This window comes from Pogona vitticeps, chromosome 6, assembly GCF_051106095.1.
Source record: "Pogona vitticeps strain Pit_001003342236 chromosome 6, PviZW2.1, whole genome shotgun sequence".
Lineage (NCBI taxonomy): Eukaryota > Metazoa > Chordata > Lepidosauria > Squamata > Agamidae > Pogona > Pogona vitticeps.
In genome coordinates, this window is record NC_135788.1 from 77066808 (window position 1) to 77080737 (window position 13930).

Sequence of the window (13930 nt, forward strand, 5' to 3'; positions counted from 1 at the left end):
AGAGGAGTCCACTAACCGGGTGGAAACTTGGGATCCTGTGCGTTTGAAGAAAAAGCCAAGGCCCCTTCCCTTTTACGCTGCCCCTAAGCAAGGACGGGAAGCTCCCTCGTCTTCCTAAATCGGAGAGATTTGCCGCTTCAGTCCGCGCCCCCCCCCCCCAGCGGCGACTCGCCTTTCGCAGACGACCTCGGGGTCCTCGCTTCCCGGGAAGGGCGGCTCTCGGTTGTCTTCCTCTACCTGCGAGAAGTAAACGGCGAGCCGCCACTCTCCCGCCGCCCCCAGATCTGCAACAGCGCACAGACACCAACTGCGCCGTCCCAGTTTCCCCCCGCCCGCCTGCCCGCCAGTTGGGACGGCGAGTTCTGCTGGGCTAGAGAAGGGGATCGCACTCCGGACATGGGTCCCTTAGGCAGGAGGGATCTGCCGGCCAAGCTCCGCCCCTGGATCTGGACCTCTGAGAAGGGAGGGGAGGGAAGAGGGGCAAAGGCATAAAGGTGTCTGCGGCTGCGGAGTGGCCGACCTCTGCCGGCCGCGCGCAGTTGAACGGGCAGGTGCAATCCTTGATGCCGACAGCCTCCGTCCCACCTTCGCCAGCTGGAGATGCCCCGGCGGCGAGGAGCGCCCTTCCCTCCCACACACTTCGCGTGTTAGCGGCGCAGCGCCGAGCCGCCGTCCTCTGTCACGCCACTTGGATCAGCGCACTTAATAAGGAGAAGCTGCTTTCCCGGAGATCCTCCTCCTCCATCATCTCCCGGCAGTTTTGGAAACTGGCCTTTTAAGGTCTCTGCCCCGCGATGACTTCGGCGGCCATGAAGCTTGCACATTCTTTGGGACTCTCTTTGGGTCTTCTCTTCTTTCCCAGCGTAGCGGGAGTAGAAGAAATCCCTCCAGGGCATGAAAAGGAGACCTTCCAGATCGTCGAACTAAAGTGGGATCACGTTCAGGCTCCTTATGTTATCGCCGCCTGGATCCTCGTGGCCAGCCTGGCCAAGATCTGTGAGTCTGGCGCAACATCTGTGTATCCCCTCCCCAAACCCTCGGAACCAGTGCCGTTTATACTCTTCCTTGGCAAAGTGGTGGTTTTGAAGTCTAGACTGTGGTTCAACCTGGGGAGCAGCCCCTCCCTGGGCGCGGGGAGGGTTGTATCAGGATTTTTGGGAAAGTGTATGTAGCCTGACACACTATATTCCATGTAGCTTCCGTTAATGTAAAAAATGATTCCCCCCCCCCATTTGCAACCGTTTTAATTTGTTTTTCCTCATGATATTTCAAAGAAAATAATTGGGGGAGATGGGACTGAAAGGGGGTTGATATATTTTGCTTTTCGAAGGCAGGTCAAGAAAAAGTTAAAGAAACGTTGAGAACTCCAGACCTGGTCTTCAGCTGTCCTTGAAATGAATTGTTTTCTTGGTACCTGGTCTCCTCGAAGGAGCCAGAAAATATATCTCACCTCTTGTTGGGGGTGATGTTATCTTGTCCAGGCGGGGCCCCAGTTCGCCTCCTACCTGAACCAGGAGTGGAACACACATATATGCACCCCTTCCCCTGCCTCACCGTTTCCCTTTTCTTCTTCCCCTCTCTTGCTTCACTTCCCTACCTCTGAGCCCCCTTCCCTTCTGCCTTGTACCCTGTCAAGGCACCCTGTCTCATGCTCATTTTCATCTTCCTTCCCTTCCCTTCCTCCATGCTGTCACTCGTCTGCCCTCTGTAAAGCTGCAGTGGCACAGGGAGAGGGGAGGCAAGCTGGGGCAGGTGGGAGGAAGGTGGCAATAATGGGGTCAGCACCATTCTTCTTGCTGCCTCAAGTGCTGGGGGAGCCCAAGCTAGTGCTGCTCTCCCAGCCTCCTCCCCTTGCAACCTTGCCTTGCCTCAGTTCCCTTTGCAAGGAAAGCGCGGGGAAGGAAGGAAGAGAAGTGAGATGCAAAAGAGGAGGTGTACGATGAGATGAGGAAGGAGGAGGGAGAATGAGAAGGCAGGGGAAGGAGGCAAGGCAGTGATCCTTCACAAAGAGGAACAATACAATTTACCATTCCTAGCACTCTGCCATTTGAGGCAACTCAGCTTAATGAATGGGACAACTTCACTAAACATATGGGTGCTTCCAAACTGTGTGTGTATGTGATGTGCTATCAAGTTGTATCCAGCTTCTAGCAACCTTGATAGTGCTTTCAAGGAAGTGGAACAGTTTTACCTATGCCACTCTTGCCCATGAAATTCCATCAGAATGGGGAATCAAACCTAGTCCGACAGTCTATCCACTATACCATACTGGGATAGCACTGTGCTTCTAAATTAGGCTTCTGCCAAGCAATTGGCCCAATTCCTTTACAGAATGCAAAATTGCCTGCAGATTTGTCTTCCATTAATGATCCTCCCATACTGTCTCACTGCTCCTTTGGTCATTCCCTCTTATCACAAAACATCCCTTCAGGAGCAAAAGACAGAACAACTGTTCTATACCTATGATGGGGAGCACATGGAACTGTACATATGGGACCTAGCACAGAACAGTTCCTCTGTTCAGAGTTTGTAACATGCTCCTGGAAAGAACTCAGGAAGAAAGACAGCAGTGCAAATAAGTGTGGCTCATTTAAATATTACTAGGTCATAACAATTCTCCAAGCAAGAACTGCTGCAGATCTGGAATGGTCAATGAATGGAGCTGGTTTGCAAATGATTTTGAACATTTATCTGTCCTGTAAAGCATTTGTTTTTTGTCCTCAACTCATAGCTGTGGTATTCAGCTGTAAAGGTCTTTAAAGGGTGCAGGAGGAAGGTTTCAATATGGCAGTTGCAGGAGAGGACTACACGTTTTATGTGCAAAGATCCTTGATTCAGATTAATTTTGTTTAATATGTATGTATCCGGGGAGGACACATTTGCTTGATATGTTGCTGTCAGATATTACTGTATTGGGTGGGCAATGGTAAATCCATGACTAGTGGTGGTGGTGGAACTCAGAAACAGAGCAGATTGCTTATATGTAGAGCCTCCATTATTTCATCCAAAAGCAAACTTGCCAGCAGGCCTTGGGGTGGAAGAGTGGAAGGGAATCTGTCTGAGATTACACACTGTCAGCTAAAGTGGGCAACAATTTAGTAATGATGGCCTGGCCACCATAACTGGTATGGAAACATCTTCTGCTTGTGCTATAAGAACATCTTGATGCAAACTGATAGAACGCAAAATGCCCAAGGCAGAAAAATCAAATTTTCTTCTCCTTTGTGGGACAGGTTTTTTAAATAAATTATTGTCTATTTATTCTGCTTTGGTGATACTCTTAGATAAACATCTGCCAGCGACAGGCTACCTAACTTGGCTATACCAAGTATTGATATTGGCATTGCATTTCAATTGAGGTTATGGAAGAAAATTTGGCAATACATCATTTCTTTCCAAACATGATATTTGGGATGTCCCAATGCATATTGTTCTTGAAATCTCAACACTTTTAAAACTGATGCTATATTTAACTTATAAAGTATTGGTACTTTTATGATAAAAGATTAGAGGTCTACATTTAGCTGTGATACCTTGGTGTTATAGCTGTAGTATTAGTATCACATACCAGTTGTTTTATATTGTCACATGGCTAGCAGGTATAACAAGGGCTTCTGGCTCCTGCTGAATATTGACACTGGAGACTACTTCATACTTGACTTTCCAAACTAAGATGCGAAAAGTCACTAAGTGTCAGTGACAACATGTCTATAGCCCTCTTATCTGTGAAGACAAAGCTACTGCCATCGCATAAATATCCTGATTTCAATTTAAAACACAGATAGAGTGAGTACAGGGCAGTTTAATAAACCAGGGAAAAGATATGTGTCTTAAAGAATGAATAGCGCAGATATACTTAACTGGTTAGAGATTCCTGCAGTAACTAAAGAACCAGGTGCTTATTTAAACAGTGCTTTGGGGCATGTGTATCTACATTTTTGTATATTTTTGTTTTAAACTCTAGTATTTTTGCACTTGATTTTAACATGTGAATAGCCTCTGGGATACTTTGTAAAATGAAGTTTCAGAAGCTGGAGAAATAAGAAGTTGAACAGATTGCTGAAGCTTCTACCCCGGACCTGTGTCTGAGCACTACTTACTTCACCTACAGAGGTGACTTCTATGGACAGAAACATGGCTGTGCCATGGGTTCCCTGGTGTCATCCATTGTTGCCACCATATACATGTAAGAAGTGGAAAAGAAGGCACTGAACACCTTCCAGGGGATGGCTCTGACCCATTGGTTCAGGTATGTGGATGACACCTGGGTGAATATCAAGATTCAGGAAGCACAGGCCTTCACAGACCACATAAAGGCAGTGGGCCCAAATATCAAGTTCACTAGGGAAGACACCAAAGACAACTGGCTGGCTTTCCTGGACTGTGCAGTCATCATAGGATCCAATGGGAGTTTAGGATTAGAAATCTACAGAAAACCTACACAGATAGATCAATATCTGTGGTTTGACTCTCATCACCCATTGTAACAAAAACTAGGGGTCATCAGGATGCTAAACCATGGAACAAGAAACATCCCCACCTCCACAGAAGCCAAGAAGAAGGGAGACGGACATCTGAAAGCAGCATCCGTTAAGGCCTGTGAATATCCAAAATGGGACTTTAACAAGACAATGTCCCAACCCAGCAGGACAATGGAACAGTTTGAGACCCAGAGCTGCTGGAAGAACCTGGTCATTCCTTAAATAGTGAGTGTGTCTGAAAAGCTCAAAATGATTTTTGGTAAACACCACATACCCATGCACTTCAAATACACCAGACATCAAAACACAACAGGAGCAATATAGTATATGCAGACCTATGTAAAGAGGAGTGTTCAGCACTCTAGATGGGAGAAACCATACAGACACTAAACATGAGAATGGCCCAGCACAGGAGGAGCAATGGCTCAGGACCACAATCAGCAGTGTTCCTTCATTTGAAGGACAAAATATTTGATGACCAAGATATACTCATTTTGGATCAAGAGGATAGGTGGTTTGAGAAAGGGGTCAGGGAAGCCATACATGTGCATACAGAAAATCCCTCACTCAACAGGGGTGGAGGCCTGAGATACAATCTGTCTCCTGTTTATCATATTGCCCTTTCATCCCTCCTCTGAAAGATCAGGACCACACACCATAAAGACCACTGTTAACTTAAGTACTGTTAACGACCCATGACAATGGATGGAGAAAGACTGCAGAGGTGGGATTTTCGCTCACCCCCCTCCATCCTTTGTCCATCTAAGGAGCCTATTCATGGCCAAATAGTGATTCGAAACATATTCTCCATAGTCTATCATTCTATCCATCATACCACACTGGGTACAATTTATAGTGTGCATGTAGGTAACAATGATAAAACACAGTATTGTCCATACCATAGAGCTTCAAATGGAACTCATACACCTCCTCTTAGTAATTCATACAATAACCCATTACTAAAGTGTGTGTGTTCTGTACCTCTAAGAGTTCTGGTCCATCACTTTATACACTATACCACACTGGGAGCCCATTAGTAAGGTAGGCAAGTGTTATATTTCAGATGAGGATGGGGAAGGGCTAAGCAAGTAGAAAACTCAGCCTTAACTATGATTTGAAACAGATACTCCCAGGTCATAACTCATTCTTAATTAAAAAAGCAGAGTACTGTGGTAACAAATAAGAGTTTTTATATTATATTATTTTATTTAAAAAAATTCAGGAAATTTGGGCAAAACATGAGATAAATGGTTACTCTCAGTAAGTGAGCTGCAGAATTATTTTATTTAATAATTATGTGCCTTTGTTTATGAGTGCAAAAGACAGCAATGGAGAGAAAGATCAGTTGTGAATGATGATTTTTACAGCATTATCCAGCACATTTCACTTTAAATATCCCTTGGGTTGTGGGTATTACAGCCAATAATGTGCCACAGATAAATACTACTACCACCAAGTGTTTATTCTGATTCTCTTAGTTTTATTTCAACATATGGAGTGAGAACAAGACAAGAGTAAAAATTCTTTGTAGCACCTTTAAAGCTAACAGAATTATTTCAGAATGAACATTTGTGGGTTACAGTCCACTTTCTCAGATACATGGAGTGCTAAATTTAGCTAGGGGCTTAGATAACATAGTGCAATTGTTAAGACCAGGTGAGGAGAAATACAAGCAAATAATGACATTTCAAAGTAGCGGTAGGGTTCTCTCACTGGGAGAAAGTATACAATTGATGGGAAAGTCTGTAAATACTGCCTTGATACTGATTTATCATCTCAGAGAAAAGTGCAGGTGAGATTTCGGAACATTTTGGAGGGAGTGCCCAATTTTTTGAACTTTTATCTTCTCACTTTCTGACAATGTCTGGGAACCACTTAACACTTGGCATGACAATTGGGTTTCCATAGGCCTCCTGATGTTTCCACCACAAAAGCATAAAGTATGAACTGTAAACATACAGAGACATGTTTAGTTAACTCTGGGCCATGTGACCCATACACTCGACATTTTAGGGGGCTTATCTACTTGTAAGTCTTGTTGTGCTGGGTGGCTACAATCTATATCCTAGCTTGCACTATTAGAAGTTTCTTAGGACTTCATCGCCTCTAGTGTTCAAGGGTCTGCCCCAATTAATGCGTAGCCTTACTCCTTCAGCAAGCCATATTTGTTCTGGTTTGGAGGACTGGAAAGGAAGATGATGATTAGACATGGAGACTTCCTGTAGTTCTGTTGCTGTAGAATGATCGTTACCTGGTGGGTTTTACATTTCCTTGTATTTGAAGCTTCAGGAGGGGTGGAAACCAGTTAACATGGTTCACCCAAGCAGGAGCCAATAGATCTGAACAATTCTTGATGGCTCTTGTGATTTTCCTGCCAAATCAGCAGATAATTTTCTTGAAGTCCTGGCTGACATCTGAAATAGGGAAATGGTCTGCATGACTGACATGATCACCCTCTCCTGCTGATTAGAGCAAAACAAGCACCTTAAGTGAATGTGGTATGGCTGGAATGGATTTTACGTGAAAACTCTGAATTAGCATATGATCAAAATCATTCTAAATCGAGTCTGAATGCCTGCTTTGTGGTGATTATGGTGGTTTTGAACACATTATTCTTCTCTGACAAGATTTTATCTGGACAGAGTTGTTTAGTGGAGCTTTTTCAGTTGGTCAGTGGCCTATTACATTTTGAACGATGAGAAGGAAATGTAGATCACTTGGTAGTCTGCTATAACCAATTTGCACAACACTTCACATGTACAGTTGATTATGTCATTTGAGGTGCCGTAGTTGGCTTAGGTGTAGTGGGTATGTAAGTTTGGCCTCTGCTTGTTCAATTACGATGGATATTTTCATGTTTGTACTACCTGAGGATGTAGACAGGATCCTTGGAGAGCTGAGACCTACTGAATGAAAGTTTGACCCTTCTTCACTTATAAATACAGCTATAGAAGGGAGACAGTGATTAATACTTTATAGAGGTAATTAGATTCCATCTTCTCTCTAAAAACGGAAACCTCACCACTGTTCCATATTGTGTACCTCCTGACTAGTTTCCTATACTTAAGTCTTGAGCAGAGTGTTAGAATGTGTAGAGGCATCTTTGCTCCAGAATCTTTCTGAATGAGGTAGGCTATCTAGATCCATTTCAATCTGGCTTCAGGCCTGTTTATAGGACAAAATTGCTTTGGTCATATCAGTGAACATCTGCGCTGAGAACTTGACAAAAGGACTATATTCATATTGATTCTGCTGGATCTTTCTGTGGCTTCTGATATAAATTACCCATAGTCTTCTGGGCTACAAGGCACTGACAATCATTCCCTTCCTTCTTCACTGAGTAGCATAGGAAAAACACTTGTTTGGTGCTGTAGTTATTGTTCTGTGGTATCCATCACTGTTCCATTTTGTTCCCCAAACTGTTTAACCTATACGAAATTGCTTTCAGAGGCCATCTAAAGTTTGGGGCTCTGGTGCTACAAGTGTACTAGCAATGTCCATTATTTAGTCTTCCTGTCTCTTCAAACTCTATATTAGTGTTTGATATTGGACTGTGTGAAGGCAAACAAATTGAAACATGATGAAGACATGATAGAAGTGCTCCTTCTCAATCAAGAGACAGGTCGGTGAACAGGAATGCATTCTCATTAAAAGGCTCAGGTTTGGTGTTAGGTTATACTCCTGGTTTCATATCTGAATATGAATGCTTTTGTTTCAGTGCCCAGGAGTGAGTTTGCACAGTTAAATGTTGGTGCACCAGTGATACCTATTCTTAGAGTTCTCTTATCTGGCCATGATGAAGTTTAGTTAGAAGCCAAACGTCGTTCTTACTATGGAGTTTGAAATATTTTAATAACCCACATTATAATGTTCTTTCTGTAGTATTTAAATGCATTGTTCCTTGAAATCTCCTACAAATAAAAACATTCACTGATGTTTGGTGAAAATATTACTATCCAAAGACTTTCAGGGAAGAAAACTTCACTGAAGGCTAAATGAGGCATTATGCATTATTGGATCTCCTGAGTTTCATTCATCCTCCTGCCCTCTAAAATGTATACATAGGAAACTCTCATTCTCCACTACAACAGTGGCAGCAAGTATTTTGGGAGACTTTTCCTACTGTGCCATTCTTCCATTGATTTCAATGAAGGAGTTTAGCAAATACTTGAGGCTGCTGTCCTAAGCAAACATTTTCTTAGATATAAATCCCATGGAACTTAGTGGACATGCAGAGAACAACACTGTAAATTCCTCCCATCAATGGGATTTTAAAATGCTTGTCTTTGGCTGGATGGCAGACTTTGACCTAAATTTATTATGTACTGCTGTGGTAGCTTTTTGAGCAAACAGGGTGGTATGAGACTTAATAATAAACATCAAAATAAATAAATGTTAAGGCTTTTTAGAAACGTGCAACCAGAGACAAAAATATGCCAGTGTTAATGAAAATTTTCGAAGTTCAGAAGTTGCATTGTATTAGTTAAATCAAATATGACTGGTAATAGGAGGAAAACTAAAGTCTTCTTTGGCAAAGTATACTCTTTCCTACTCCTACATAAAACAAAATCAGCTATCAAATTATAATTCTAAGAACATAGACAAATAAGGAGATACAGTAAAACAAGCATGGCACCCGTGTTTTTCACTAGAGGCTTGCACAAATGTATGTCTCTTTGGTTGATGTCTTTGTGACAACAGTGAGACAACCACACCTCCACTGGAAAGGCATTTGGTAGCCACAATGTCAGCACTGAGAAGGTTCTGCATTGGTGCCACACTCATTGCAGCACTGCAAGCTGAGCCTACTCAGCCAATCTTATATCTTAGATTTCCAAGTAGTAGGAAGGTGATCTCTCAGATACTAGGAAAGTACATTTTAATTTCAGTTTGAGAAAGTGTACGGAAATGAGTGCCATTGCTTTCAGTGGTGCATATCCCTAATAACTGTGCCAAAAAATTACAGTATTAAACTTCCAAATTAAGCATATCTATAATGATGGTTAGGAATCTTAATCCACTAGCATACTCTTGCAAACACACACAATGTTGACTTACATATCAGCTCCATTGTATCAGGAATAGTGAATGTCTAATTAAAACAACGGTTTTTCCGTCAGTGGAGAACACACAGGTATTAGTTTCATGTGGCTTTTATCTTATCTTGGAAGAATATAGTTCCAATTTGTGCCGCTATGCTAGATATCTTTCAAATCTGTACTTTGGCTGTAATAGCATACAGTAATAAGCACGTCTTCCAGAATTTATCAAAGATTTGCTAGTACTTGCTTCCAGTCTTACGGCTTATGCAAACAATGTTTCTGTTAAATTTCCGTACTGTAAATGGATGCCTGTGATCACGTTCAATTTCCATCTGACTAATTTAATGTATTCAGAAGACTTGTTAGGTTGTTTCCTTCCTTTCTTGTCCCCACCTCCTCCTAGTCACACATGTGTAAGGGTACAACTAGGCTTTTAAAGATAAAAGTCTTAATTATTTAGAGCAAGAAATTAGATCCCAAAGGAGCATAGCTCCACAAGGTTCACATTACGTCTTGCCAATAATGTAGCATCTGCTCATAGCAGCAACTTGTACACATTTACGTAAGGAAGCAAGGACTCTTCCACAGATCCACCAGTTGAGGAAGTATATCTAAAAGTTAAGCGATGTTGGCTGTTGCCTTTTATGACATAAAATACACACTGCTTTTTCAGTTATGTTAGCATTGTTGGAACCTGACTTTGCTGGCATCGTTCACATTTCCTGTTAACCATATTAGTACAAAGGCACAAAACCTACTGAAAGCCATATAGATTGTGAGACACAGAATGACAGTTGATTTACATTGTTTATCATCTTAACTTTGGTGTGACTACATAGTGTGATATTTGCTTGCGGGTGATAGAAATAATTTACCCAGCAGGCTCCATCTCATTTGCACAGTCTTCTAGCATCTGGCACAATCCATAGCCATTACTATAGCTGAAATACTTCAGAACACATGCCAGCCAAAGTGAAGCATTTTTATTAACCAAAATCATGTTGCTTAGTAAATCACACTAGAGTAGGTTCATTGAATCTGTGGGGATTTGGTGAGTCAACTGCTCTATAAGTCCCATTGATTTAAATGAGCCTATTCTAACTGCAACTTACTATGCTAAAGTAACAGTTTTTTTGGCCATTGATTTTAATATGGAAGAAGTAGGTAACTCTGTGCTCACATATTTCTTAAATTTGTTTGAATTTAATTACCTCTAGAATTAACCCTTGGGGTTGAAATAACTCATAATAGGCATGGGACTTTTGTATTTCATGGAGTACAGCCCCAGCGGTCTACAGTAATTCCCTAGCTAGAATTCTGAGGGCTTTTTATGAAAAGTCAAAGTTCTCTTTGATGTTTGGAATTGCTTACAGATGAGAAATAGCAGCTCCACCTGACATGATGAATCTTCATGACTACATAGGAAGTGGCTGGGCTAGACTAAGCTCTGTGGTTGTTGTAAGCATTAAGATAGACTTTATGCCTGTTATGCTCCATATAGGGTGCTTCTTAGTACCAGCCCCTAATGCCTTGCAGCTCCTACAGAAGTTAGCCCCCAACCAGCCACGTCACTCACATTCATGAACATTGATTGTGTCAAATGGAATGTTCATTTCTCTGCTGCAGTCAACTCACACAAGAGAGGACTTCGCTTTTTTTTTTAAGAAGAAGCCCCCAGAATTCTGATTGTCTAATTTATAAATCACAATAGCCAGAATTCTATTATGTATGTACATCAAACAAAAGGTATAAATCACAGCAGCAAATTATCACTAGTTAAGACGCTGACATTTTTATTTATTTATTTATTTTATTTTATTTTATTTTATTTAACTTATATGCTGCCCACACTAACCAAAGTTCTCTGGGTGGCTTACAGTATTTAAAATAAAATAAAAAGGCAAAATAAAAGGGCAAAATAATTGAAATGCAATTAAAATATATATTCTAAAAATTGCCATCAGACCCACATCTGATATTATTTCAGTTAAAAGCCTTTTACTTCTCATGTGCCAAGCCATGAGACCAATGTGTGACAAAATATATGAGTACTAACTTTTTTAATACTGGCCATTTGCCACTACAATGGATGCTTACAATTTTCATGAACTGAAATTGAGATAATTCGAAGCAGATGCACTATAAGTAAGTCCCACTGACTACAATGGGAAGATGACACACCATGCAATTAGGTCTAAATGAGCATATTTGTTCATGCAAAACATTTCTGCTCCGAATGATAGTTTCCAAGCTGGTTCACAATGAAAAAATGTAACATAATTATAGAAAGACTTGAACATGGAAATTAATATAATGTTAATATCAATGTAAGCATTAATGATAAATCAGTACCCGTGGCTATCTGTACTATTATGAGTTTTAGATCATTTATTCAAAGGAAGATGGACACCAGTATGCCAGACATTCCCCTGGACTCCGTAGATGCTGTTGAAACAAGAATTTCAAAATGAAGAAACAGGTGTGATCTATAATACTATGCATCATGCAAACAGTTTAAAAGCAATCAGAAGCAGGTAAAATTGCAAAAGTAAATGCTTAATTAGTAGCATAAAAGTGATGTCCAGCGATAAAAAAGCTCAGAGTGACTATTTGTTATGTCAGTAGTTAAATTAATTTATAATATATTGACCCCAGTGAAACCTATGATTAGATATGGGCAGGAACTGCAGTTTGGCCCAGTTTGGTGCTACACCCACACAGGTGTTCCATGGGCACCTTGCATTATTCTCTTCTGCCTCCTCTGCACGCTCACCCATTCTGTGGGTGAAGAGCACTTCCTTTCTTGCCTCCTTAGCATGACTGCCCACTCATCAATCACATCCTCCTCACTCAAGTCATCCCTGCCCTACCTCCTCATCTGAGTAGAAGGCCACCAGAGGAGCTGGAGGAGGGAAATAGGACCTGCAATTGGTAAGTGGGCAGTCACACTGAGGAGGTGGGGAAGAAAGTGTGCTTTGCCCAGGGAATGGGTGAGTGCATGGAAGAGGCAGGAGAGGGGAGTGCGCGGTTCCTGTGGAATACCTGTGTGGCCATGGTGCTGAATTGGGCTGAAGTGCTGAACTATGGCTCATGCCCATCTCTACCTGTGACCCATTATCAGAGTTGCAGTTACAAGGACAGAAGCTACAGTGTATTAGCTCAAGAGCCAAGAGAAAACACAAGGCATTGAATGGAAGAGTTTTAAATTAAGGTGCAAAGACTGTGCAGAAGAGGTTCTAAATACTTGTATACTGTGCAAAGCACATTCTTCTGTAATGTAATTTCATTATCGCTGTCCTTTACATTTGTAACAAAGGCTATGGTACTGCTATGTGCTTTATGTATAGCTGCCCTTCCTTTTTATTTGGAAGCTCCAACTATTGTGGAGTTTGTTTGTATGCCTCTTGCCAAATTGCAAGATGTACATTATAATCTCTGTTTTCTAAGAATGGGAGATGTACTACCTGGCAACATTTAAGGTGGTTTTAATGTATTAAGCCCTCTCTGACTTGATCCCTACATACAGAGGTTACCTTACCTCTTGAGGTCCACTGCAGTAAAAATTGTCCAGGCTGGATAAAAACAACTGTGTGTTTGTTTTTTAATTTATGACTCTTGTCTCCAGCAATAGCCAGCCAGATAAAACAGGGGAAACTTGGCAGAATCAGCTAAATGTGCATGTACCTGTGTGGTCAACTTTTGCATTGTATACTGCTAATATGTTTAAGAAAGTTACTTTTTAAAATTGCAGTTATAGTCCAGAAAAGTACATTTTCTAACCTTTACTGTTGAAAAGTATAGGGTAATTTCCCTATAATTCAACTAATAATTGTATTTTTAACACAACAAGACAAATTTTCTGTCTTTTCCACAAAGAGTTGTCTGACAAGGAACTCCCAAACATTTGCCAGACAACTATACACACTGCACATGTTTCTGGGGACATATTCAAGGGAGGATTCACCTCAGTTCATGTGAAGCAGTGCCCACATCTCTTGGGTTTCAATGCTGCCATGTGCAAACTAAGGGTAGGATAAGTTGTACCATTAAGGCACAATGAGGTGGCCATCTTAGGCAACAGATTTTGATGGTCACAAAAGGGCAGGAAAAAAATATAACATTTAAATTTATTGTTGTACTTATACTGGCAGAGGTAAATAAAGATGCTTCGTCTTCTTCTAAACTCATGGCAATACAACTTGGCTAATTAATTTGGATATTGGCTTGGATGACTAGCATGAAAGAAGATACAGTATGCTACTCAAACATGTATCTAAATGTCTTGAACTGGCACTAGCTGACATGGTATTCCCTAACATACTTCAACCTGTGAAATGCTGGATAATCTTCAAAGAAACACAAAGATTCCCAGGAGCATAATTTGAAAACCATTACTGTAGGTGTACC

The 13930-nt window shown here is 41.4% G+C and overlaps 1 protein-coding gene across 1 annotated transcript in view; it reads left to right on the top strand.

Annotated features, from left to right (window-relative positions):
• Positions 1-663: 663 nt before the first annotated feature.
• The window catches only part of SLC9A3 (solute carrier family 9 member A3), a 61310-nt gene continuing 48043 nt past the window's right edge, over positions 664-13930 (top strand). Inside the window, exon 1 of the mRNA XM_073003918.2 lies at positions 664-996. Within this exon, the coding sequence (XP_072860019.2) occupies positions 795-996 (202 nt within the window). The 5' untranslated portion in view covers positions 664-794. The remainder of the gene's footprint in view (positions 997-13930) is intronic.